General features: G+C 32.9%; 2 protein-coding genes and 1 long non-coding RNA gene across 11 annotated transcripts in view; 2 read left to right on the forward strand and 1 right to left on the reverse strand.

Moving 5' to 3' along the window:
* On the forward strand, positions 1–16107 carry LOC143222138 (lipopolysaccharide-induced tumor necrosis factor-alpha factor homolog). Of its 7 annotated transcripts, none has more exons than XM_076448163.1 (7): positions 1–138; positions 5981–6099; positions 9056–9133; positions 9824–9880; positions 10021–10077; positions 14302–14455; positions 15391–16107. In XM_076448163.1, the coding sequence occupies exons 2-7, from the start codon at positions 5994–5996 to the stop codon at positions 15497–15499; spliced, it is 561 nt and encodes a 186-aa protein (XP_076304278.1). In that variant the 5' UTR covers positions 1–138; positions 5981–5993; the 3' UTR covers positions 15500–16107. The 7 variants fall into 7 exon arrangements, with proteins under 7 accessions (XP_076304278.1, XP_076304282.1, XP_076304283.1 ...); XM_076448167.1 differs by having other exon boundaries at positions 9827–9880; XM_076448164.1 differs by having other exon boundaries at positions 73–138; positions 5968–6099.
* LOC143222139 (uncharacterized) lies at positions 9064–27566 on the reverse strand. Its single transcript, XR_013012038.1, has 3 exons — positions 27537–27566; positions 25039–25152; positions 9064–9198 (listed from the first exon to the last, which is right to left on the reverse strand). It is a non-coding gene; the product is annotated as an uncharacterized LOC143222139 (long non-coding RNA).
* Positions 25724–27574, forward strand: part of LOC143222137 (ankyrin repeat and BTB/POZ domain-containing protein 2-like) — a 69662-nt gene continuing 67811 nt past the window's right edge. For all 3 annotated transcript variants that reach the window (XM_076448159.1, XM_076448161.1, XM_076448162.1), the window contains exon 1: positions 25724–25865. The gene's annotated coding sequence lies outside the window, so the exon portion shown is untranslated. The remainder of the gene's footprint in view (positions 25866–27574) is intronic.

A 27574-nucleotide genomic window follows, 5' to 3' on the forward strand; every position in this document is an offset into this window, starting at 1 on the left:
CACAGTTTGACGAAACTGTTATCAATTGCAAAATCTTTTTTGTGTGTGTGTGTGTGTGTGTGTTATATATGTGTGCCCTCTAGTGTACAAAGTTCAGAGTGTTGTATGTGTACGGGAGTTACAGTCGTTTGTTAATAGGTAAGGCTTAATCAATGTTGAAATTTATAAATTATTGGTTGAGTCAAATCATTATTTTTTGGAATATGTGTTTTAGATTATGGTAATTTTGAAAGAAAAGTGTAGAGATCTGTGCAGAAAAATTATTGTTGCTCAGAACCAGAACACTGAATTAATTAGTATAAGCGGCTGGTTTGGGACAATAGAAATGCTTTAGTTTTATGTTATAATGATTATGTAACTTTTGTTTAAAAAGACTGACTGTTAGTGTTATCTTAGCATTAGTAATAAATACCTACCCCAAAATAGCACATTATTTTGTGTTGTTTATATTTACATTTCATACGTTTTAATGTTGCGTTTTACCACTAGTTTTAACAAATGATAGGTAAGTATTAGCGTTATGATTACTAATTCAAGTTTTAGGTGCCATAGTAACACTAACGAGTGCGTTTTTACAAATAATTTTTATTATGGGAGGAGTTGAGTCATCTTTATCTGAAGGGGTCGAAGTGTCGATTAAGTGGTTGAGAAAATCTAAATGTAAAAGTGTTTTCTGAGGCTACAGAAAGGCAAATAGTCATTATAGGTCAAACACTCCTCAGCTGCAAAAATCTAATGAAGTTATAATTTTGGACTGTTTTTGTTGCATGAAATTTATACGGAAGAGATTCTAGAGATGTATAATGTTATAGCTGATGCTTTTGATGAACATACTTTTGTGCATTGGCATTTGATGAAATTACAAAGTTTGATTTCTGAAAAATAACATTACGCTTGGTTGAGTAAACAGCACATCTTCTCGGAGTACAACAAGCTATATAAAGAATGCAGCAAGATTGTTACTGTACTTTACAACATTTATGCAAACCGAAATAAGTACCTAGGTTTCATGACTCTGAATGTTTGTTGAATTACATTTGTAACTATGCATAGTGTTGTTAAAACAATGTATATTTTATGCATTACTGCTGAAATGTAGTGCATTTAGAAAGCTATTTTTCTACGTGTTTGAATACACCATTTTGTTCAAGCTTCCATTTAATCTTGTATATTTCTGTGGAAAATGGATGATATATTTCATTATATGTATAACAGTAAATGATGACTGTTGTGAAAATCTAACTTGTACTTTCCGACTGTACACTAGTTTGAAGTTGACCTGGAGCAAGCAATGAAATAAAAAGCTTTTTCAAATCAAGTCTTCTTTAGCTCTTTGGCCATCTTTTTTTCTGTAAGGATTGAATGGGGGGTTGTTTTGGCTAGGCTACGCATTGGTGACAGTTTCTTAACTCTCCACTTCCTTTTATCTGGTACTGACTCGCCAATGTGTGGTCTGTGCAGCACTCGGGTCACAATCATACGTATTTTGTTATCATGCCGTTGTTACAACCAAGAATGATGATGCCATTTTAAACATTTTTAAGGTAGGTTTGCTCTTGACATTAGCCAATGTCATAGGTGATATTGGCTGCGTCGCTCATGTTTTCACATTTTTAAGAGCTATTTGTCTTTTTAACTTAATATAAGATTTTTTATTGAACTATATACTGGTTTAGCATGATTTCTTTTACACATCTTAATTGTTTTTTTACTTGAACCAAGGACTGGAAAGACCAACTTTGAGTGACTGACAGCAAGTGTGAACTTAATGCTTCAGTCTTCCTGGCAGCTCTTAATTTTACATATTTTTACCTTCATTTTTGTATATATAGATATTTAATCTCAATTTTAACAATACTGAGATATTATAGGAATATGACTACACAATTAAATCTGAAGAAAAGACTTTTCAAGATCTCCTGTAAATGTAATTCTATAAAAATGCATATTTTGAAGAAAAAGTTAGGACACCCCACATTTATTCCCACTTAAAATGGTTCAACTTGCACATAAGTATATCACACCAGGTGCACGTGATTAGATCGTTACTCAGCATTTTGAATGAGGTTTGCCCTATTTAAACCTCGGACAGTTTGGTGTGCTCCTGCCTGTTGAACTGAGAGTGAGCACAATGGTGAAAGCAAAGGAGCTGTCTGAGGCCTTCAGAATAAAAATTATAGCAGCTTATGAGTTTGGTAAGGGATTTAAAAAGATCCCAAAAGATTTTGAAATCAGCCATTCCACTGTCCAGAAAATAGTCAACAAGTGGAGGGCTTTCAAAACAACTGCCAACATGCCCAGGTCTGGTCGTCCAAGTAAGTTCATCCCGAGAGCAGACCACAAGATGCTAAAAGAAGTCTCCAAACACCCTAACATGTTATCACGGGACCTATAGTAGGCTCTGGCTACTGTTGATGTGAAAGTGCATGCCTCGACAATCAGAAAGACACTGCACAAGTTTAACTTGCATGGGACGTGTGCAAGAAGGAAACCTTTACTCTCTAAAAGAAACATCAAGGCCAGACTGAAGTTTGCCAGAGAGAATGTAGACAAAGACCAGGACTTCTGGAATAATGTTCTTTGGACAGATGAGTCCGAAACTGAATTAGTTGGACAATAGAACAGAGGACATGTTTGGCGTAAACCAAATACAGCATTCCAGGAAAACAACCTCATACCAACTGTGAAGCATGGAGGTGGAGGTGTCATCGTTTGGGGCTGCTTTGCTGCAGCAGGACCTGGACAGCTCACAATCATAGAATCCACCATGCATTCTACTGTGTATCAGAGGGTGCTTGAGGAACATGCGAGTCCATCTCTCAGAAAATTAAAGCTGAAGCAGAACTGGACCCTGCAACACGACAATGACCCAAAACATACCAGTAAATCCACCAAGGACTGGCTGAAAACTAAAATGGAAAGTACTGGAATAGCAGAGTCAAAGCCCAGATCTTAATCCCATTGAGATGCTGTGGGGTAACTTGAAACGGGCTGTACATGCAAGAAGCCTCTGAAACATCTCGCAGCTGACAGAATTCTGCATTGAAGAGTGGGGCAAACTTTCTTCAGACCGATGTCAGAGACTGGTAGATGGCTACAAGAAGTGTCTCACTGCAGTTATTTCAGCCAAAGGGAGTAACACTAGCAATTAGGGGGTAGGGTGCCCTAACTTTTTCCTCAGTTAGAATATGCATTTTTATAGAATTACATTTACAGGAGATCTTGAAAAGTGTTTTCTTCAGTTTTAATTGTTTAGTTATATTCCTATAATCTCTCAGTATTGTTAAAATTGAGAATAAATATCTGTATATCCAAAAGTGTTACAAAAATACACAGGCTTTCATAGGGTATCGTAACTTTTTCACATGACTGTATACAGTTTCTTGTCCACTCCTTTTTTTTTTTTTTTTTTTTAAATGAGTGAATTATTGAGATAAGTGGGAGATGTAATGCACATATAAACATTAAAATACTATGTGTTGTAGTAATTGCTTATTTTTCTTTAATAAAACTCTTTAAATGCTCAATTTTGCATTACTGTACTATTGACTCTGTTCCAAACCCAAAGAGAGCTGTTGAAATCCTTCCACAAAGTGCAGCATTACAGCCATACCACCTGTAGATAGACCAACTTTTACCTTATGTGAATAATGAATAACGGAATAATAATAAACATAATAAAGAAGGAATGTAGTTTAACAACCTTATCAGTGATGTGTCATGTAGAAATCTGCACATCAGGGGTTGAAATAATGAAATCAAAATTACATTCATTCAAAGGAAAGCTCTTGGGAAGATTGCATTCCCTCATGTATAGATTAGTTTCCTCAAAATTGATTTTTTGAAATTAATCTATGCAACTTATTCACTTTCATTGGTTGTAAGTAAAGGAATACTGAAGGACAATGTATTTCTAATTGGGAAAAACCAACTAAAAAGGTGAAATTTCTTGGGAAAATAATACTTTAATTCCTGCACATAGTAGAATAGCACACTAGTACTAAAAATACTGTCTTAAAATAGGAAGGCAAAATATGCATGGTATACATACAACATAAGTTACTTAATGTCAGTTGATAGAAGTATGGTAAGTAGTATATATTGTCCTATGAATTGCAGTACAGTTTATATAAATAATGTAACATCATTACCAGTGTCATCCTGTTTCGTGTATTAAAGTAAAAGTTGTAATGAATCTAAACTTATTTTTTATACACAGAATGAAAAAAAAGTCCTGTCTTCAGATTTCTTCTATTCTTGGGTACAAATAGAAAAAGTTATTGTTAATGATTGTATGGGGTAAATGTATCACATATAAGGAGTGTCAAGTACAAAGTGGTGCTGTGATGCTAGCCATGGTCTCACTCGAAATACATTTGATTGATTTGTAATATTTGGTTAACTAAGTTGTAAAAAAACAAGAGTGGGATATGAAATTGCTTTTAGAAAATAGTGGGTCATATTTTATAGTTTTGGAAATGTTGCAGCTGTTGAGAGAGAATATGATGAAAACATCTCTAATTAAGGGATTATCAAACTCAGCATTTATTTATTATTACTTTCATTAATAGTATGTTGAATGTTGTGACTTCATTTTGCTTTGTTATTATTGACTGTTTTGCATTGTTAGTATAAAGTGTGTACCTAGGACTAACTGGGATTAACAACAAAAAGTATTGTTAACAGAAAGGTTATCCACTTGATAAAATAATGCACTTTAATCATTATAAGGAGAAATTTAAGAATATATTTACTTGAGTATTCTGATGGTCAGGTTGACTTTGATTGGATGTTATTATGTATATTTCATACAGTAGAGTACAGAGATGGATTATAATTAGTAAGAGTTTGCTTACCAGGCACCAAAGTTCAAGATGTTACAAACAAGTTAGAGGTTCTTGTATAAACACAAGAAAATCTTTTTTTTTTTTTTATTTAAGTGGGTATCTATGGGTATCACTTTTTTTAAGGGAGAGGAGTTTCATTGTGGAACTTGGTAACATTTGTAGGCCATAGCAAAATTCATGTTAGATTGCAGAAATGTTAGAGAACTAAAGAGATTATAGTTATGAACATAGGATTATAATGTCACATTTGTGAATCATCAGATTGAATGGCTTGATTTGTGGATTAATTCTCCAAAAGGAGGCTAAAGGCCACTTGGAGAGGTTACCTGTTTTAACCACTTGCACTATAATACAGTTGTATGTTGTCTGTCAGTCAGTAGATACTAAAATGATGTTGCATAAGAGACATTTAACATTGCATTTTGTGCTCTTGTGGCATTAGTAAATTATGTGCATGACCCATGAATTTCAAGAGAAATAAAAATTGTTCATACATTTAAATTTGGTTATATTTATTCTTCAAAGAGAACACTTGGAGACTGTGTAGAAGTAAATCTAGTTTTAAGTATAGGAAAGAGCTTTACTTATGTGGATTAGGAAATGGGGTGTTATGGGAGGTCTGACTGACTTGCATCAGGATTATTTAAAGGAAGGTACATGACTAGTAGTAGTCCCCCTGCTGATACAGCAGTAAGTCTTTGGACTTACAATGCTAAAACCAGGGGTTTGATTCCCTTAGGTGGATTTAGCAGATAGCCGATGTTGCTTTGCTAAGTGAAAACATACACATGACTAGTAGAGTTAAGGGTGTTTAATGTTAGGGTACTAAGGGATTTAATTTAGTTTGTAAAAGGTTTGTGACTTGAAGTTCAAGATATTTATTTTCATAACATTTCATATGATGCATTAATTAGAAATTTGTATTTTTATGGAATTTTGAAAGTATGACTTTCAGTGAACAAGGTGGATGAACAAGCAAGCAAACTGAGATTTTGAGTTTTATATATAGATTTAAAGTGCCTTATGTTGTTAATGTTTAGTAGCTTTGGTTTTGGTTTCTAGAGATGTATAGTCATTTTATAATTATGAATGCTGTACAAACTATTTTCATTGTTGGAAGTATTTTCTTGTAGATTTGAAAAAGAAATGGATCCATCTAAACCAACAGAACCTTATACAGAACCTCCACCTCCCTACAGTAGTGCTCCACCTCCAAGTTCTTATAATCCTCCACCTGGTGCTTATGTAGGAGGTGAGTGATATAGTTTTACACATGGTAAATTAAATATATTCATGGTATCACATATAAATTAAATTTTTTCACCCAAAAAAAACCAACAAATGCACACCAATAATTAGAATATACTCTACTAATTATCTGGTATTAAAAATGCAAGTTGTAACAAAGAGCATGTTCTATTTTTTTGTAATCTGACTAAACACTATTGTCTTGGTCAACAAAATACTGTTGCCTGTGTTGTAATGGACTTTGTAATTATTTTAGATTATGCATTCTTTAGCACAAATTAAGTTTTTGTTTTTCTGAAAAAAGTTCCATTGATTAATGTGAAAATTTATGAATTTTTTAAAGAATAGTTTGATAGAGGTACATTTTACGAGCAGGTAGAAGAAAGTAGTGGAATTATTAAACTTTTCAAAATTTATTAGTTTTGGACTCGTGCTCTTTTTGGTGTTTCTGTTATATGAATGTGTTTTCATTAGCATGTTTGTATGTCGTATTGCAATTTTACTCTATTCATTTATGTTTTTACATTTGGATTGTTTTAAAATGTACAAATACATTTTCATTGAATTTTTTTTTTTTTCAAGCTCAATCACATTTCAGTAAAGTTATTAAAGATGAACTTGTTTTAAAATAACTATACTGTAATAGCCAATTTAAACTTCAAAATACTTAAATTTCTAGTGTCTAAACATCAATATAGTATCAATTAAGATTTTAAAATAATTCAGAATAACTCCACACATCATATCACTAAGCATATTATTCCCTAAGCTCATGACTAAGTAATTTTATTTGAGAAAAAATCTGCATGTGAACGTCCAAATAGTCAGCCTATTTTTCTTAATCTTTATTCACCAATCAGATTCAGAGTAAAATCGCCTTTAGTTCTTTATTCAAACAAGGAGTCTAAAGCTCTAAGCTTAACCTTACATATATGGCTGTAATTTCTTAAATTGGATATTAGTTTATTAAGCTTGTTTATTGGTGTAATAAGATCACAGCTAGACAGTACTCTAGATAAGGCCTAACTAGAATCTTCTTGAAGTGAACAATATCTTTTGTATCATTATGTTAAAAATTCTTTTTAATTTAAATCTAGAATCCTCTAGTTCTTTCACCACAAATAAATACTTAGCTGAAATCACTCGTAAGTTCTCTTTCTATGTAACTCCAGTTCTCTTCTTACACAAAAGAACATTTCATCTGTGCCTCAAATGCAGATAACTTTGCATTTCTTAATACTGAAGTTCTCCTTCCACATTATTTATAAAAACAGACTTTTCCATTATCTTTGTTCATGTGTCCTCATAATATTTGATGTTATTTCTGTTTAAAGTATCATTTAAATTGCTGGCATAAACAGTCGTGGAGATAAATAGATTATGGGGGCACTTTTCCCATTTTCTTAATTACTGAAAGTGTCCCCATATAACCTTATTTCGCTTGCTACCTTTTAACTGATTTTTGAAAACTTTTCTGTCAATTCCATAAGCATTCAGTTCACTAGTTAGCCTGGTGTTGTTCTTTGTTGTGACTTTTGCAAACACAAGATGCACAGTTTCTTCAAGACTTAATTGGAAAATGTAGAAGTTCTTTCAGAAAATTTTTAATGTCTAAAGTTCGTAAATTTTTTGCTTATAACCATTTATTATCTTAGTCTTCTATAAGAAGAAGAAAGATGACAATGTTACAGGTTAAATATATTTATTTAGACATATTTGCTGTTCATTTTCATGTCTTGCATGAAAAATTTGAGAGGAGTGTTACTTAGTTCGTGTTTTAGCTTTTGTTAACTTGAAAGTGTTGTTTTTTTTTATAAATATTATACATTTTCCTTTGGTAACTTTTATCTTTCTGTCCTGTATATGTGAGAGTAATACCATTGTATGAAGATTTGTTTTAATCAGTTTACCACAGAATAAGAAGCAAAGGTAGTTTTAAGTTAAGTCTGATAGACTGAACTAAAAGTACAAATTGAAAAGTCCATAAAGAATTATTTACTATGCAATAAAAAATATTTAAGCATGCACCCTCAGATGAGAGATTTATTTTGGGACAATGTCTTTTGATAGTCTGGTTATCTGTATTGCAGTTTAGCCTGATTAAGGTCATCTGTTCAAAAGAAAAATATTTTTTTATTTTGTCTTGCATTTAAATAACTTGTTTTATGGTATAAAGTTACAGCACATAAGCATATCATGGAATATATTTTGGTAAAAGCCATTCAGGGTGTAGTATTTTTCTGGTTATATTCTTGGTTTTTATATTAAACTTTTCTTCAGTGTCAAAATACATTAACACTTTATTAAAATAAAAACTGACTAGTTTTTGGGATGAAACTGAAGTATGTGTGTTTGTGTACTTTAAAGTTGGCTTGCAGTACAGTGGAATATATGCATGAAATTGTTTTAAGTTTTTGGATATGAGGTTTTATTAGGTAATTTAATCTTTTTAAACGACAAATGAGATTAAATAAAACTTAATTTGTAGAAGTAAATTTATTAGAATGGCTACATGTGCATCTCAAATTTATACAAAAACTCTTTACATAGGCTTAAACTTTAATAGAAGTTCTTGTTTTTTGTGTGGGTTTATTCATGATGAAGAGGCCAAATTTAATTTTGTTTCTCACTGAAAGTTTTAATTTATTGGTGGTTATTGATAATTTAATAAACTAATGCATAAATAAATGTCATGTTTGGTTTACAGTTCATTTAGCCATTAAAGGTAGATATATTATAAAATAATAGCCTAATAATGTAGGCTTAATATCATTTAACAGTATTTGAACAGTAATGATATTTTTATTTCATAATTTTTGTTTAAGGTGTATGTTATTTTGTATTTGGAAACTTTTTTTTTTTTTTGAAAATTTGCGTTTACTAAAATATGTTTGTAATGTTCTACTCTGCTCTTTTTCATTGTTTCTCATTTTATCTCATGCTGCTTCCATCTCATACAGGGGCTGGATCTGCCCCTTTTCCAACTTACTCCCATCATCCCCCTCCACCAGGTGGGGTTCCTGTCTTTCCTATGGCAGGTGGGTGGTTAGTGGTTTTTTTTGCCTGCCGTTTGTGTTTGTGAGTTGTACTGCATGGTTCATATCTGTAAAACATTAACTGAGATTTCATTCTATGAAGCCTTCTTATAATAAAAACAATTTTTGTTTTTATTTAATGAAATGGGTTAGAATTTGTTAACTTCCTATACTTTAGTCTAATTGTTATGTATTTTCATTGAAATAAACTTTCCTCACTGGAAGATCTATAGAAATTGTCATTATTAGGCAGCTTTATAGGCCTATCTGTAAAGTTAATTTAAACTTTTTTTTATACGATATCAAGTATGTATCGATAAGCTTAGAAAGACTTCTAATTTAGTAAACCTAAAAACTTGCAGTTGTCTCAACAAGATTTAAGCCTACAATGCTTAGTAATGGGGAGATGTAGTTTTTCCTTTCACAGGTACTTTTATAAATCTAATAAAGATGACTAACTATGCCTTTATCACCCCTCAGTGTGTGTATAATATATAGTATGAAACTAACAGTGGATTTTTAAAGATGATCTTTCTCCTACAATTCTAAAGATATCTTTTATGTGTTGCATGTTTTTGGTGAGTGTATTGGGTGTGTCATGTTTGTTCTATTGTGTGTCTATACTAATGTTACTTGTTCTCTCTGTTTTTATAACCAAGTATGAATCCTTATGTCCTCATGTTCTCATTGTAGCAGGCTATCCACCTAAATCTTCTACTGTGGTTGTTGGAGCCCCTCATGCTGGACAAGGTTGGTGTTGATGTATTATGCATATAATGTTCATCTCTGGAGCTATTTTTGATTCCCATGTATATTGTAAGAGCATAGTTTAAAATATTGACAAATCCAATTACTCTTCTATTCCTTATATTATTTTGTTCTTACTGTAGCAGGCTATCCACCTAAATCTTCCACTGTGGTTGTTGGAGCTCCTCATGCTGGACAAGGTCAGTGTTGAAGTGTTTCTTTTAACTAGTACCCTTTTGCAAGAGAGAACGTGTTTTGCATTTTTGTTTATTATGGTGTGTTATTGTTTTACACACTTGATTGGATTGTTAAGTGATTTTCCTTGTCACAGGCTGAATATTTAGTGTATTTTGCTAGTTAGTCTCCGAGGTATTTTACTTTGTCAGAGAGAACCTAAATATGAAAGAATAACAGTTATACTTGTATGCTTGTTGCATATGTGAGTGCTTTTCTGAAAGTAAAAGAATAAACATTAAAGTATTGGTATGTACAATCATTCATGAATAAACACAAAGTACTGTTATACTTATGTTCTTTATCAACTGGAATGCATTTTCTTGTGTTTTAATTTTGTGTAAAGCTACTTGGGATATCCATACCCAAAAGAAAGAAGGCAACTAGTCAACAACTATCCACTTTTGGGCTGTTCTGCCAACAAATAGTGGAAGACCATGTCATAATGTTCCCACAGCTGAAAAAGCAAGGATGTTTGATAACAGGATTTGATTACACAGCCTGCCTAGGAGGGTTAAAGTGTAATTGAACTGCTTTATTGTCAATTAATGTTTGTAAACTTGGCATCCAAACCTAACTTATATTTATTAATTTTAAAATGAAATATTTAAATAAATTCTCACTGTACATCCTTCTGAGTCGTGTGATGCTATGTTGCTCTGACTTCTCATCAGAGACCTCCAAGGATCCATTAGATCTGTTAAAATGAGTGACAGATTTCACATGGAATGCAAAGCTTTCTTGAAAGAGGTAATGGCATGGTTTCTTTGCTAAATGTCCTGTAAAGTATGTATTGATTAAAAACCTTTGTCATACTGACAGAGTTCAGTGACTTTCTGCAAAATATGAGATCCCTCTAAATAAGACTTGAAGTTTGTTGTTTGACCCTTCCAGTGAAGGTCACAGGCTAGGATACCTTCCTAAATTAAACTACTCCTGAATAAGTCTACCTACCATAATGTGTAAAAGTTGGTATACTAGTTGATGTACTGTGAACAAGCAGATGGGGGTTAACAAATCTGAAGAAATATTTGTTGCGAAGTGCCTTGTAGGTGATCAGATTGAATCATTTGGAGGCATAATGGCTGTGAATCTCAACCAAGACTGGTTAAAGATCCAGGTATATATGGAGGAAGCTTCTTTAGCTGGTATAGGTAGCAATAAAAGCAAGTGGAAAAGTATAATGTATCAGTTGAAAACCAGAAGAAGAAAAAAAAAAAAAAAAAAAAGCATGTGAATGATGACATGAAAGAATTTCAAAAATGTGCAAGAGTGTTTACTGAACTAGAATTTTCTGGAATGTTTTTGTTGATAAGAGTGATTCCCCCCCCTCCCTCCCCACACACACACACAAAATGAACATTAAAAATTCTACAAAACACCATCCCAAGTAGATAAAAAAAAAAAAAAAGTTAAATACCTTGAAGAATTTGTGAAAATATAATTTTAGCCTTAACCACATCCGAGCGTACTTGTAGTTTTAGTCAAGTACTGGCATCATGCTTAAAGAATATAGAATAAGCTTAAACACTATATTTTGCTCTAGGAAGTGAGCACTGAGCTTTACATTTTATAAACATAAGTCTGTGACATTAAAGTATAAAAAGTTGTTCCTGTCTAGGCTTTACGTATATGAACTATGTGTACTTAGTATGGTGTAATGTCAAGTGGTTCTCTTTATAAATATAATGTTTAAAATTAAAAAAGGACATTACTTTGTTCTTGGAGTGAGTATTGGGCTTGTCACATTATCAATATGAACCAGAGAAAAGATTAATCAAGTTGTCTTCATATATTTTCTCTATTAACATTGTTATAAAATGTTTTAACTTTGAGCTCATAACACTATGTAACACAAGTTTTGTTCCTGGATAGTATGTGTTATTTCTTAATTGCTTATGTTGTAAAAGTACAGCAAATGGACATTATTCCCTTCAAACTTTGCTTTTGTGACCTGGGTAATGAAATTTTCTATGTAAAACGGTCAAATTTGCGCATTTTCATTTACATAAGGTCTGAATAAAACAACATATGAATCAAGATTTACATGTATTTATACTAAAGTTATACAAAAATGATCAAAAATGTTTAGAAGTGAGTAGTTTTTTGCAATTTGTGACTGTAATGTAAATCACTTTCATGTATCAGCACCCAAATATAGTCTACCATCATGTTTTTGTTATATTCTCCTTGGTAGAAGCATTTCAAAGTCCAGTACTTCTTGGTGGAAGTGCTCACCTTGCTCCTCTGAGTATGCTCCCATGTTCTTATATTTATCAAGATGAGTGTCAAGGATATGGACTTTCAGAGACATTTTGCAGCCCATTTTGCCATAGTTCTTCACCAGAACCTCAAACAGTTCCACATTATTTTTGGCCTTGTGATTGCCCAAGAAGCCCTGGATCACTGCAACAAAGCTGCCCCAAGCTTTTTGTTCCTTCCTACTGAGCAGGTATTCTGTGCACTCCATGATCTTTTTTTATTTGTGGTCCAAAGAAGACACCAGCTTTGACCTTTGCCTCAGACAGCTTAGGGAAGAAGTCTTGAAGGTACTTGATGGCTGCAGATTTCTTATCAAGAGCTGTGACAAATTGTTTCATAAGACCCAATATTATGTGCAATGGTGGGAACAACACTTCCTGGAGGTCCACTGATGGCTTACACTTGACATTGTGCCTCCCAAAGGCAAAGATAACAGAGAAACTTGGTAAAGCCTTCTTGGAGATCCATCAGGAATGCCACCATTTTGAAGTCTTCAATAACCTCCCAGCCATACTCATCATACTTCAAGGTTTCTTGCAAGGTCTTTACACTGTTGTATTCTTGAGATGTACCAAATGAGCTAGGGGAAGAGATGGATACTTGCTCCCAATATGGAGCAGCACAGCTTCGAGGCTTCTGGATAAGCTATCAATGAAGAGGCACCACTCGTTCGGGTTACAGGCAATTCCAATTGCCTCCTACAGACCGGATACATTGTGGCAGAAGCAGAGCCCATCTTGACGGGTGAAGTTTGAGAAAATATTCTCTCAGATACTCAGAACTGAATCTACCTGGAATGTTCTGCAAAATGGGTCAGTTTTGAAAATTTCATTACCCAGGTCACAAAAGCAAAGTTTGAAGAGAAAAATAGGTCTTTTCCATTTACTTTAGGCATAACAAATTGGGAAATAACACTTTCTGCCCAGGAACAAGAAAAAGTAAAAATGTTGTTATGTGGTGTAATTTAACAATAAATTTTGTTTTAGTACAATATATGCTTATTGTATGACATTTCTATTGTAATTTATCCTTCTCTAATGTCCAGGAAGATTGTAAGAAATGGTCCTAGAATTTTAAATTTGGTCAATTATATGAACTGTGCTTACATAATACTTTGATTTCCACCTTTATGAATCATTTTAAGCTTTGCAGTGAAGTAACTTAATATTGTCATAAGTTTATATATGTTCAAATATATATAATTATCTATCAGTGTTTTTATGATGTTTACTAATTTCATCACATGAAACCTAAGGACAATTTTTTCAACCAAAAATTAGTTTATTTAGTTTCAATAGAGTGGTCTTGTGAGACTTTATGAAGACAAATATATGGAATGATGTTTGTTTTTATCTTGTTTCAGGTTTTTTACTGTGTTGAATGTTTAATATATTTTCATGTAATCCTAAATAGTTATGCCTTAAATATTAATGAGCCTTTCAATCAATCAGTTAGTAAATTTCACTTAGTTGACCAGCTTTACTAAATACTGGTGGTTAATAAAAGTCTCTATAATGTTAACTCTTGAGAAACTGTTGTGTTAAAATTGAGATAATCTTGCAGCAGAAAGACGTGAAAAAAAGTTTTGTAATAACTTAATAAAAGCACTCGGGCACTTTTTACAAATATTTAAATCCAATTCAAAAGAATTTAGAACAGTTTCAAATGTGTGAGAAAAATTAAATCAAACTATAATCCATTAAACAATTTCTTTAAATGTTAGGTAATCAATGTAAACAGAATATGTAGTGTTTCTATAAATAAAGTAATTATTGTATACAAAAAAAAAAAAAAGCTTCAACACTTTTTTTTGTATATAAAGCTTCAGACACCAGCACACTAGTTACCTACTTTTAATTAGAATTTTCTTTCGAAAGACAGATGATAAAAAAACAGGACTGAATTTCAGTTGTTACTTTTTATTTCAGGGATGACTTCAGTGACTGTGGTCAACATGGCCCAGTGGGGACCTTATCCCATGCAGATAACATGCCCTCACTGTTCAGCCCAAGTTATGACTGAAACTAATGCTTCACCTGGATTGCTAACATGGATTTTATCTGGTGCCCTTGTTTTTCTTGGGTAAGAATATTTAAGATTTAATCTTGAAATTACTAATTACAATAGTGCTTCAGTTCTTGATGTCCGTGACTTTGAAAATCTCACATTATTATTGATAGATCATTATATAAATGTCTTCCGTGTTAATATAAAGGATAACACAAACAGTCATGAGCAGAGCTTCCTATATCTAAGATTTCTAGCTGTTACAAGTAATGCTCTGTTTAGGAGAACTTTGAAATATTTCAAATAATTATTTAAATCTTGGGCCCAGTAGGTTAGGAATTGAGTTCCTTTATAATGTGTGTAAAATATGGTAACATTTAAAGTTGAATAAATATATTATCTCTCTTATTTTTTATTATACAGGACATTTCAAGCTGCACAAAAACTAACATAAGTGAAGTTTGTTTGCAATGAGGGGAAATCGGAATCTTTCTATCTGTAATTCCTGTAATCTCTTAATGTTAAGAATTCCCTATTTAGAAGGCCTTTCCTTAAATGTTTTGGTACTGTTGCTATTTTGGTAAATAACAAAAGTAAAGTACCTGCTTTTAATATCTGTTTTGAATGTATTGTTTAGAGTGAGTTTATCATTTATGTGTAAAAACAAACTGTATGGGCATTGACTTTTGAGAGACAAGCAATAGGTCTGAAATATTATTTTTATTTGCTTCTGTATTTGAATTTCCAATGGACAACTTGAGAGGAATCTGGAAAAACAAATGTGCAAATCACATTATTATTATTACAAATGTGAAGCTTATGGATGAACACGTGTTTTATGTTGCTGATGCCACTTCCATGAGTGACCACCAGCTAATGGTAGTGAAAGTATGTACAGATTTGATTTCTCATTAGTGAATTTCAGTTTGAATTTAAATGACAAAATGGAAGTAGAAAATGGGTGCTGTCAAGTGCTATTTCCACTTAACTTACTACTTTGTTTTGTATAGATGCTGGCTGGGATGTTGTTTGATTCCTTGTTGTATTCCGGAATGTCAGGATGTGGAACACCGTTGCCCTAACTGTAAACATCATTTGGGATCATATCGTCGACTCTAAGCTCCATTAATCATGCACTACACTAACACTTGTTCTTATTTTTGTTTTTAATGACCTTTCAAGGATAAAAATGCAAAGGATATTTGTAATATTTATTCTTGAAACAATGTATCTGGATGTTGGAGAGATTTTTTGATTTTTGTTTGTTTATTAAACAGATTTGACACTATGACTTAATAAATGTTCACATATATTTAGCCAAAAATTTAAATGTTCTAAAATAGTTTTTCTTTTAAAAAAAAAGTGTAGGATCTCTTGATACTTGATTAAAATAATTATGTATTACAAAAATTAAATATTTTGTTAAGTGTAAAAGGATCTGTCTGTGAAAAGTATAATATTTTCATGCTTTAGAATGTTTTATAAAAGTTGCTATTAGTATTTTAGCATTTTTTTTTCTTCTATTGAAATACGATTGTTCAATCAGTAGCTATATAAAAGTATGTGAACTTATGGTCAACATAAGAAATTGTTTGCTGTATATATCATATGATTTTTCACTGTATATTATACTTGTGATTTTAGGTGTTTTGAAGTGTGTAAACATTTTTCTTTTCTAATATTCTTGCATGAAATAGACCAATAAATAATTTCTTATGTGAAATAAATTAGTCATAATACATTTAAATACAAATTGTAACTCATAAAAACATTTTAGTATTTCCATGTAATTTTTTAAAAATCAAGGCCTTTTCATCTAACAAATCTTCTTAATTGATTTAATACTAATAGCATAATTTCACATTGTACAAAACTATTAATACAGTTTTGAGAAAAATAAAACTATAGTAAACACATTTAGAGTTAGAAATATCATTGACATAAATGTAAAGATAAAGGTTTAACCTACACTATGAAACTGAAAAATATGTTGATACTTTATTTTGGGCTGGAGATATTTTTTATTAGTCCAAAGTGTTTGTTGCTTGACTATATATATTTGTGGTCCGATCGTATTTTCTTGCTTGGTTCATAGAGAAATGTTTCATAATTGATAAACATTTGTGAGATAAATAATTGTTTTACTTTGAAACTACTGACAGTTCAAAACTATGCTTTCTGTTTATTTACACAGTATCCATAAAACCATATGTTTATATAACATGGCAACACATACAACTGGACAATAATGAAATGAAAAGATTACCATAATTCAGATGTTTGTAAAGTCATTTTTGTAGATGGTGTGATGAAATATTTCTTAGTAATATAAATATCTCCAAAAACCATACAAGATGTGAACTGACAGTTACGTAATAATTTGCTCGTTGTCAAACCAGAAAGTAATATAAACATTACATAAAACTTGTGTGAGAAGTGAGTCCGGTCTTGCTTAATTTTTTTTTTTGTATCATTTATTTTATTTTTGCACAAAATGGTATGCGATAAAAGTTTTGATGCTTGCATCTGTATGTGCAGTGACATATAATTTATTAGATTTGTACAGAAGTAAGAACAAATTGGCAAATGGAATCTATATGGCAGCACACTATATTTAGCAGAATCTTTAGTCTAGTAAAGTTACAATTTGTGTTGTTTTCTTATTGCAATGCTACAAAAGAGACTATTTGAATTCTGGCCACAATAGAGAATGAATGCCTAATTTTAACTGCAAATCCACAAACTTATTTATCGTCTATGTACCAGTATGTACTACAGAAAATAAATAATTTGCAGACTTGTTACTAAACCACCAGAGGATTTAACTAGGGAAAAAGAAACCAAAAAAGCATAAAAACAGAAGTATATGCTTGCAGATGAATTATTTAATATAAGTAATATAAGCACTTCAGATAATAATATCACAGGAAAATAAGTGAAGATTTTTTATTATTTCATTCTTTCGGAAAATAATCTGTGGTGGGTACATGAAAAATTATGAGTTAAACAGTAATTTCGTCTATGGTTACAAATATTTTTGACTTGTGACAACTTGTTCCAGTAGTTTGTTATACAAGTAAAGGGAAAAACATTTTCAAAAAGGAAGTAAGTGTATATATGGTTACTATCAATCCTTTAAAACAATAGAAATTATAGTATGGATGGTATTTGCATCATACCTCTATGATAACATAGGTGCATGCTGTGGTAGAATGTTAACAGATAAACTGAATTGTGATTAATTATTTATTCATGTTTTGCTCTAGGGATGATGCAAATGCTATCTTCCCATTATCTTGTTTACATTGTTTTAGAAGGATTGATATTAGCCATCCTTATATTTTCTTCCTTTTGTGAAGAGTTTTTTTCTTTACTTATTTGTTTTGTATATAGTGTTTCAAGAGATATAGTTCTAAGTACAGTCAGGTTCCAACTGTAATATACATATTGTTTATCCATTGTTAACTGGTAATGCCTGTGTAACCCTTTACTCAGAGTTTTTAAAGGATTGCAAGGAAACTAATTTCAAGGGGTTAATGATAATATTGTTTACATTACATTTACATTTAAAAAAAAAATTAAAGTTGGTTGACACCGTTGTTTTGGTTTTGGTATTGTTAAATTGCAAGAAAGAAGAACAAGATATTTAAACATTTTACCGTAATATTTAGAGACATTTCCAGGATTTGTGACTCGGTCACTACAAAAACATTGTTATGAAAGGAAACAGTGTAAGGTTTTGATGACCTGTTCAGGAATTAATTAAAATACCATTTGGATGAACAATCCATCCATCCATACATTAGTAGTGCTGCCCCCTACCTGATAGATTTCTTTGATAATAATCAAGTAATAGTAACTATAAATTCCTTTACTTTTTACGTCAGCAATGTAGCAAGCTGTGATAGATAGATCATAGATTGAATTACGTTGTACTACACAAATGTGGAGATTTTACTTACTAGTGAACGTTTACCAAAAAGTAAAATTTTGACACTTGCATGGTGAATGCTCTTGTATTCTCGCTCATTTATAATGAGAAAACTACATTTCTCAAGGTTTTAAATTAAATACTATGTGATGATCACTTTTATATATTCTACTGTTTCTAAAAGTAACAACAATTAAAAAAGTGTCTACCGATGTTAGACACCCATGTCATAAATATACAGGAAAAGTAATCTCAAAGTTAGTCAGGTTTTGTTTTACTCAGCCTAACACCGCCAGCATATTTTCCAGGGCCGTTATTACGATTTTAAGATCATCCATGATTTTATCAAAGATTCGCTGTTCGTTAACCTGAGCATCAGACTGTACATTCTTCTTCATAATGAGATGGAGGAATTTGTCTTCCATTGCAAACAGTTTTTCTCGCGAGTGTACTGGGCCTCTGTCCAATCAGCATCCATTTGGTAGCAGCGTCTTTTGATTACTGGTATCAGTTCTGGTGTCGGTTGATTCATAATTACCATAAGTGGCTGTGTTGTGAATCCCACCTTACCATTATTTAGGTCTTTTGGCTGGTGGTACCTTTCATATAACATCCATGGAGGTGAACCTACCCACAAAGTCGGTGCAACTTTATTACTACAAAACTGTCATATCCAACACGTTGTCAAGCAACAAATTTTCATCATCATCTCCACTTGGGAGGTTCCACATTTGAGAGCTTCAACACTTTATTTACAAAACAAGAAGCCCTTCACATCGTTAAGGAATTTAAAGGATTTATCGCTAGATGGAATTCAAGGAAATAAAACTAATATTATTTGATTTGCAGTAATAAGAACATCGACAAGGTAGCAGATAGCTAAGGAAAGACTGCCCAATATTCAAACTTTATCTTAAATACTGAAAGTTCAGATTCAAATGGAAGGTTAAAGGTAAGTCATAATGATTATTTCTACAAACTGTTATCTCGTTTACTGGTGAAGGAACATATCTACAAGCATCACGTGTACTACTTAGGCATTATATTGCCCATGGAATTTGTATTCCAAGAACCTAAAAACGTTGTAATCTTCAGGCATCTATGAGTCTTTGCGTGACCAACTACTTGTGGTTGTGTTGTCCCTACTAGAGAACTGGAACACCTTTTCTGATCCAGCCTCTTTCTTCTTCCTACCATGTGATTGTCATGTAGATATTTTTTAGACTGATACTAAGTCTTACACATTAAAACCGACTGAAGTTAATCAATGCTACCCATTACTTTTGACCTTTAAGTCCTGCTAATACTTTTATTTTTTTCTCTTAGGACTATTTTCCACTGATAAGCCATGTATTCTTACAACCAACATTCTCGTGCTTCAATACTGAATTTTGTAATAAAATAATCATTAGAAAATGGTGTACTATTTAAGAATATTTCGATCCATATGACAGAAAATATTCTGATCTCACAACCAAAAAAACCCTGGTAAAACGATGTATGTGTTAAGGCCTGGCATGGCCAAGCGCGTAAGGCGTGCGACTCGTAATCCGAGGGTCGCGGGTTCGGGCCCGCGTCGCGCCAAACATGCTCGCCCTCCCAGCCGTGGGGGCGTTAAAATGTGACGGTCAATCCCACTATTCGTTGGTAAAGGAGTAGCCCAAGAGTTGGCGGTGGGTGGTGATGACTAGCTGCCTTCCCTCTAGTCTTACACTGCAAAATTAGGGACGGCTAGCACAGATAGCCCTCAAGTAGCTTTGTGCGAAATTCCAAAAACCAAGCCAAACCTAAGTATGATACTCTGGAATCCTGAGAAGATGGGAGGCTATAAGGCAAAATCCAATGCCATGTGCGTCATCAGCAACTCTGTTTGTTTTTTAATTTGTACTCTGCTAGTACAAAATAAGGGACTGCTCGGTGCAGTGGGCTAACAACCTACTCACTTAAATATACCTGTTAAAGAATCCGCAAGCGATTGCGGCCCTATGTTCCTTGATGGAATCTAAGGGTGATAACTAAACTAACTAACTAAAACCATGTGTAATATAGAATGAAAACAATTTTTATTTATACACCCCTATAGACACTATACTCTCAAATTGATTAAATGATCTTCTTTCTTTGAGATATCTTTCTGTAAAGCAACAAATCTGTAATCCTGTTTAGTCTGTGTAATTAAATACACAGACATTAAATACATTTGTTACTCAATGGGAAATTTCAGTGTTACTCATAGCAGAGTTTTTAAACATATTTACTTTTTTTATTTGTAGATAAAGTTACTCGAGGGTTATCTGTGGTAGCCGTCCCTAATTTAGCAGTGTAAGATTAGAGGGAAAGCAGCTAGTCATTACCACCCACCGCCAACTCTTGGGCTACTCTTTTACCAACGAATAGTGGGATTGACCGTTACATTATAACGCTCCCACGGCTGAAAGGGCGAGCATGTTTGATGTGACGGGGATTCGAACCCTCGGATTACGAGTTGAGCGTATTAACCTCCTGGCCATGCCGGGCCTAGAAATATGGGTATAGTATATAAATAAATTAGAAATATTCAGTTTATAAGTTATTCAGTTCATTGTAATTTAGTGAGTGAGACAGTGAAAATAAAGAACCGAATAAAGAATGTAGTATTTAAAACATACATTAAGCTTATTTCAAATATAAATAATTTGTAACTACAATTAATTAATAAAACAAATACTGTAACATATCGTTGTAACATGTTCTATTCTTAGGTGATTTTTCTGGATTATTTGGTGAAATTGATGTCAGCTGTAATCCAGGTAAAGATAACTTGCTCATTGATCCAATACGTTACTTTACTTGTATGTATACTTTACCCGCCATCTACACACTTCATTGGTTTGCTAGCTCAGAATACTATTCGCCTTCCAGCAAACATTGAAAATAAATCTTACAACAATACTTATATCTATGGGAAATGTAACATCGTTTCGAAGTAAATTTTAAACTGTAATTTTATTTTTTTAAACCTGTCTCCAATTAAATACTTTGTGTTGCTTGTATTCTGAACTATGTTAGTGTTAATTCTCAAACTTCTGACAGAGTTCCAGAAAGGTCTTGAAATCCACAATTCTGGAATTAGTATGACAAAGAAGAACCGTTTAATACACATTGATGATTTTGAGCTGGATTTCAATACATTGAACAAAATATAATTTATTGGCTCACTATTAACTGAAATACATTTTTAAGAAAGTTCCAAATAGATTTCTAAACGGAAACTAGAAAATGCATAGCTCTGTGGTACTAACAACATATTTTATTTGTTTGTTTTTGAATTTCACGCAAAGCTACACGAGAGCTATCTGCGCTAGCCGTTCCTAATTTAACAGTTTAAGACTAGAAGAAAGACAGCTAGTTATCACCACCCAGGGACAACTCTTGGGCTACTCTTTTATCAACAAATAGTGGGATTGATCGTGACATTATAACGGCCCCTCGGCTGAAATGGCAAGCATGCTTTGGTGTGACGGGGATTCGAAACTACGACCCTCAGATTACGAGTCAAGCGCCTTAACTACCTGGCCATACCGGTCCTCTAACAAAATGTATATGGTTAAAAACAATTAATATCGATCCAGATATAAAACAAATAACAATAAATCCAATCGAAACTCCTTTAGTGGTAAAAAAATTGTGTTTTTTTTTTCAATTTCTTACCTTGACATGAAAGTGATTTTCTCAAAAAAGTTACATCCCTACATAGTAACTCGGATTATTTCATGTGTGACAAAAATACCGCTACGTAGTATTTAAAACCATTAGTTATATTAAAAAACGATAAAGTCTTAGCATAAGGGGTTAAGGGAGAATCCACCTTTCAAAAGAGATAGTTCTTTGTTGTTCTTTTAACGTGACTCACCCATCATTTCGATTCGTCGTGTTTTTATACTATCGTGGATATAACTAGCAATTTATAGGTTAGCTAATTATATATCTTAAAATTTGGGTATCAGTGGCATTAATTAAACATGTAAAAATATACATAACGCAGAGAACATACGGAGTTTGTAAAAAAACTATGCCAGACATCTAATTTACCTGGAATTCAAAGAGGCTACCTGACATCACGTTAAATTCTTGAGAAATAATATAAGTTATTCTTCAGTGACGTAGAATCTCATCAGGGCTTTTAGGCATGTCTTATAAGAGACGAGACAATGTCTGATTCACTGCCAGTGAAACACGCCCAGTCCAGGGGACAAGGCTATTGCAAGATTTAGCTGCACCCTCAGGTATAGGAGAGTCTATTCAGCACATCAAGGGAGTTTGGCGGGTTAACTCTGAATTCTGCTCGAGGCTGTTGTTTCTCTATAACATTAATCCACGTAACGCAGGAAATATAACCTTGAACACAGACGCATTGGAGTACAGCATGGGACAGCAACAAGTTTGATGTCATTCATTCATTAGCCCTGTGGCGTTAAATAATATTTGGTGGGATATGTGTATTGAGTTGAGGTTTAGGAATTATCTGGTGAGTTTTTTGCTTAAAGAATATTATTAAACGAAAGAGTCACAAATAAATATGGTCAGAACTTTAAATACCTTTTTAGTCTATGAACATATGTACAATTGAGAAAAAAAAAGTTAAAAATTCATTGAAATTTGGCAGTGTAAATCATTTGCGAGATATAGTTCAGGTCCATGTTGGTTTGTCGTGTGTACAGTGGATAACACCATTATTCCAAACATATAATTTTTCTATTTTCTATTTACACATACAAAAATTTTTTTAAAATGTTATTTTATTTAAGTAAAATACCAGCTTACTGGTGATTGCTGATCGTATGGAATTAGGCATAACAGTAAAATTTATTACAATTCTATATAAACATATTGGAATAGACCTAGTACAATAAAACACCTATCATGATTAACGTAATGTACGTGGAATGTTTTATTATTAGCATTCCACATTTTAAAATTTCTGAATGTTTTTTTCTGATTGAAATATAATTTCAATTCTAGGAACGGTTTAATAGAGGCCTGGCATGGCCAAACGCGTAAGGCGTGCGACTCGTAATCCGAGGGTCGCGGGTTCGCGCCCGCGTCGCGCTAAACATGCTCGCCCTCCCAGCCGTGGGGGCGTATAATGTAACGGTCAATCCCACTATTCGTTGGTAAAAGAGTAGCCCAAGAGTTGGCGGTGGGTGGTGATGTCTAGCTGCCTTCCCTCTAGTCTTACACTGCAAAATTAGGGACGGCTAGCACAGATAGCCCTCGAGTAGCTTTGTGCGAAATTCCAAAAACAAACCGGTTTAATAGAAATATGCCAGTGTCGAAGGGCTGTATAGAAAGATTTCAGAAAGAAGAAGCGACGTCACACGTTCTTTCGTATGTGAAAAAAAAACCTCTTGCTTACTAGTTGATTTAGCTCGCGAGTTCATTCAATGATTTTTGGTTAATAAACACATAAAAAGTATCTAATTAATATGTATTCTAAGAGATCAACGAGTTTTACATTTTTTTTTCGTATGTATGTTATCTACTAAACGTTGATTTTATTCGCCAGTGAATTTGAATTTAATATTTGATTTATTGTTATTATAAAGAATCGCAGTTCTTATAACAACATGCAGTTCTGGTGGACTAGGGCGCTCGACTCGCAGTTTAATAAGAGTTGCAGATTCAAACCTCGTCACCGAACATATTCGCTCTCTCAACCGGGACGCTATAATGGTAGACCAGTCTATTATTCGTTGGTGAAAGAGTAGCTTAAGCGTTGGCGGTGAGTGATGATGACTAGTTGCCTTTCCTATAGGCTATCACTACTAAATTAGGAAAGACTAGTGCAGATAGCCTCCGTGTAGCTTTGCACGAAAATCCAAACAAAGAAGAACGTGTTGTTTATAGTTTATTTCAACTGGTGCTATAACAGAAAATTCGAATAAAACAGAAAATATATGTTTAATAATGACACTGAAGTATACCGAATAGAATGGTTTCACTTAAAAATAATATATGTTACTCGTTTCATAGAAAGAACTGTTTTATAACGTTGACGATTTATTTCGATTGTGTAAAAGCTATTAATACACCGCTTTCTTGGTTTAACCCTATTATGGTTATAACATTGTGCCAACACAATGTGTTTTAAACTCATATCCTAAATTATAGGAAACCACGTTGATAACTTTCAACACAGATTAATAATTGTGCATAACCAGGCTTGAAAGAAATCATGCAATCCTGATATCGAATATTCCCGAAGTAAGTTTGACGAACTGTATTATCAGGTTTAATTCCTCAAATTTCTGTTAAAATAGCTGGAGTTCTGTGTCCCCTTTCGGGCTGTGTCTGGGGAACAGCTGTCCCGCTCGGCCCTCCCTAGTTAGGCTACCGTATGTATATTGTTACTTTTTTTTTCTTTTGTTCGTTTATACGTATATTCTCGATGTGATACAAAAAATGCCATATAGTGGGGGAGCGATAGGCTAGAAGGCATATAATGTTAAAATAAGGTGTTCGATTCTTGCAGTGAATACAGTGCAGATAGCCAACTCTAAAACTTTGCGATTAAACCTAAATTATTTAATGATCGTTAAGTTTATATTGTTGTTAAATATTCATCACAAAACACGTGAAAAATGGTTAGAATTTTGTACAGTAAAATGTTTTCCACAAATATATGTGGTAATAAATAAGTTTTTTAACACAAACAAATCGTTTTATAATAGTGGTGTTTTCTACTTACATACAAAGCTACACCACGTTTTGGGTCCACCATGGGTATTGAAGCTCAGGTTTTAGCGTTTGAAACTGCAGGCATTTCGCTGTGTCACTGGGGTCGTGTAATACCACCTATCGTCTAAATATACATTAGTTATTTTGGTTTTTGCTTCACAAACTTGTTGGAGAGTCCCTAAGTTAACTCTCACGTTTATTTCAATTTAAATGCAGGTTGTGTAACATTTTAAATATACTTACATTGATTCTGAATTATTGAGTGTTATTTTTGTAATCGATTAAGATTTCTTAAATATATTTATTCCCCATATTTATTAAATTATAATATTCAGTACGAATACTACTGTTTTTAATTTCAATTTTCATAACACTAAATAAAAAAAATCGTAGAAGTACAAGAACAAATGCCAAAGTAAAACGAGTTTCTTTGAGTAACATTTTTTGGCAGTTTTTCGTAAGAATTGAACACCGTAGAGTTTATTTTTTATTTTTTTATATTTCACGAAAAGGTTAAATAACAGGTCTTCGGTATAAGCTTAAAAATGTGAAAATGAACAGTGTTAGGCTTAAACTTTAGTTTTTACTTAATTTTTAAGTATTGAAGTTGTTCTTCTAAAACGAAAAAGAAAGAAAAAATCGTTAGAAATCTCTTATTGTACTTATTTAACTCCCAGAGTGAACTTGTGGTCGCGACTAGCGACGAATATCGGTTTAGTGACCTTGTGCTGAACGAGCAGACGATGGACTAGAACCGTCAGAGGCCGTTGTTTGTAGACGAGTCTGATTTCTTTTTAGAACAGGTGATTCTGAACGAAAGAAATGCAGTCTCTCCAGGTAAATTTCTTTGTTTGCTTAACATCCATTTCGTAGTGTATATACACACTTTCATATTTAAGGATAAGTTATTGATTATTAAAACATTTTTGGATAAGAAATAAATTAATAGGTTTAGCTTAGCTAACGCCTGTCTGAAATAGTGTTTGCTGCCTATTAAAGGTGTAGTGCTCAGCAGTCTTTGTTCTTACCTTAGGACTGACTAGGGCAAAGTATACAATAACGCTTGTTTCCCACGGCGACGAAATATCCCAGCAAGTTTTCAGTTTTCTTAGAGCTTTAAATACTAACAAAGCATGCATGTTTTTAACTTACGAAGTTTCGGTATTTGGCTGATTAACTGTTCGGGTTTTGAAGAACTAGAAATTTTAATTATAATTAACTTTGCAATCTGATATTATAGTCCAGTTTTTCATAAGAAAGAAAGTACTTTTTGTTACTTTGTTAAGAAACAATAGTCAATGCACAATACCTGTAATCTGATCTTAGTGTAACATATGTTTGTATTATTATATTAGAACAATACTGAATGTATTCGTTTTGATAATTTATTATATTAAGGCCGAACGTCAACATGTTGAAGTGCAAACTCGATCAAACTTGGTAACTTTACGCATGACGTAAACATGTAACCTAATTTGGTCTCCGAATCGCACGTGTTGGCATTCCATAAAGCTTGTTGGCAGTAATTACTACTGTCGTACTAAATGAACTTGATGTAGTGCTTGTTTTTCTTAGTATTAATGTGGTATATAAGATGATTTGAAAGTTACACTCAAATACATTTCGAATTTTAACATTTTCTAATTTTTCAATGCCATATTAGGATTACCTTAGATCTGCTTTTGGCATTTGTTTTTGTTTAGCTGAAGTTTTAGCTAGTTTTATATGTATTTATTTTTTCATACATGAATACATAATTTGCATACCGTTTAATTAAATTTGATCCACTCAATATGCTTGTTATTCATATTTTTAAGTTTTAAAGGATTTTCTAGTATTTCTATTTGCTGAACCTAAGACAATAACTGAATGCTAGAAAAGTCGCAAGAATTGTCCCTGAAAAAACATTTAAGGGCCAGGCATGTTACGTTTTTTAACCTGTCTGGATGTCAATTTGAGGATCCAATGTTGCTGCAAACAGGCGCTTAACGTTTTGGGGCCGCGAATCATACGTGAGTAGCTCAAAAGTTTGAGGGTAGGTAGTGGTGATCAGTTACCTTCCTTATAGGGAGAACAGACATGAATAATGTTTATGGCAAATTTTATTTCCAAGCGGGATATTCTACATTAATTTTATAGGAGTTAATTAAACTACCATTAATATTTTAAAATGTGACGTAACTTAATAAAAATGTAGATATACCGTATGTTATTGTTTAATGGCTCTTAATGTGATTAAAATGTTCAGATATTACCGTTTGTGGTGAGCGGTGTAAGTAGCTCAGGCCTTTGGCTCAGGGTGAAACCAAGAGCGAAACACAATGAACCTTTAATATAGTTTTCCCGTCACTTTGGACGGGTAGTTTTGCTTGTAATAACTAATGAGTATGGCTACTCCTATATTTCTGCTTTTTTGTAACCTAAATATACTAGCATTCTTTTATTGACACAGAAGACAAAACTAAGTTTACTATACAAAGGGGTTTAAATAATTTGATGAAAACTTACCGTACATTTCGACTTAAACCGTTATCTCCCGTAATGGC

Source organism: Tachypleus tridentatus, chromosome 8 (genome assembly GCF_004210375.1).
Source record: "Tachypleus tridentatus isolate NWPU-2018 chromosome 8, ASM421037v1, whole genome shotgun sequence".
In the NCBI taxonomy this organism is placed as follows: Eukaryota; Metazoa; Arthropoda; class Merostomata; order Xiphosura; family Limulidae; genus Tachypleus; species Tachypleus tridentatus.

Excerpts from the sequence above, each read along its gene's own strand:
- LOC143222138 (XM_076448163.1), top strand. The coding sequence starts at position 5,994 with ATGGATCCATCTAAACCAACAGAACCTTATACAGAACCTCCACCTCCC. Across the intron at positions 9,881-10,020 it reads AGCCCCTCATGCTGGACAAG|CAGGCTATCCACCTAAATCT; the intron begins GTTGGTGTTGAT and ends TTCTTACTGTAG. Across the intron at positions 14,456-15,390 it reads GGTGCCCTTGTTTTTCTTGG|ATGCTGGCTGGGATGTTGTT; the intron begins GTAAGAATATTT and ends TGTTTTGTATAG.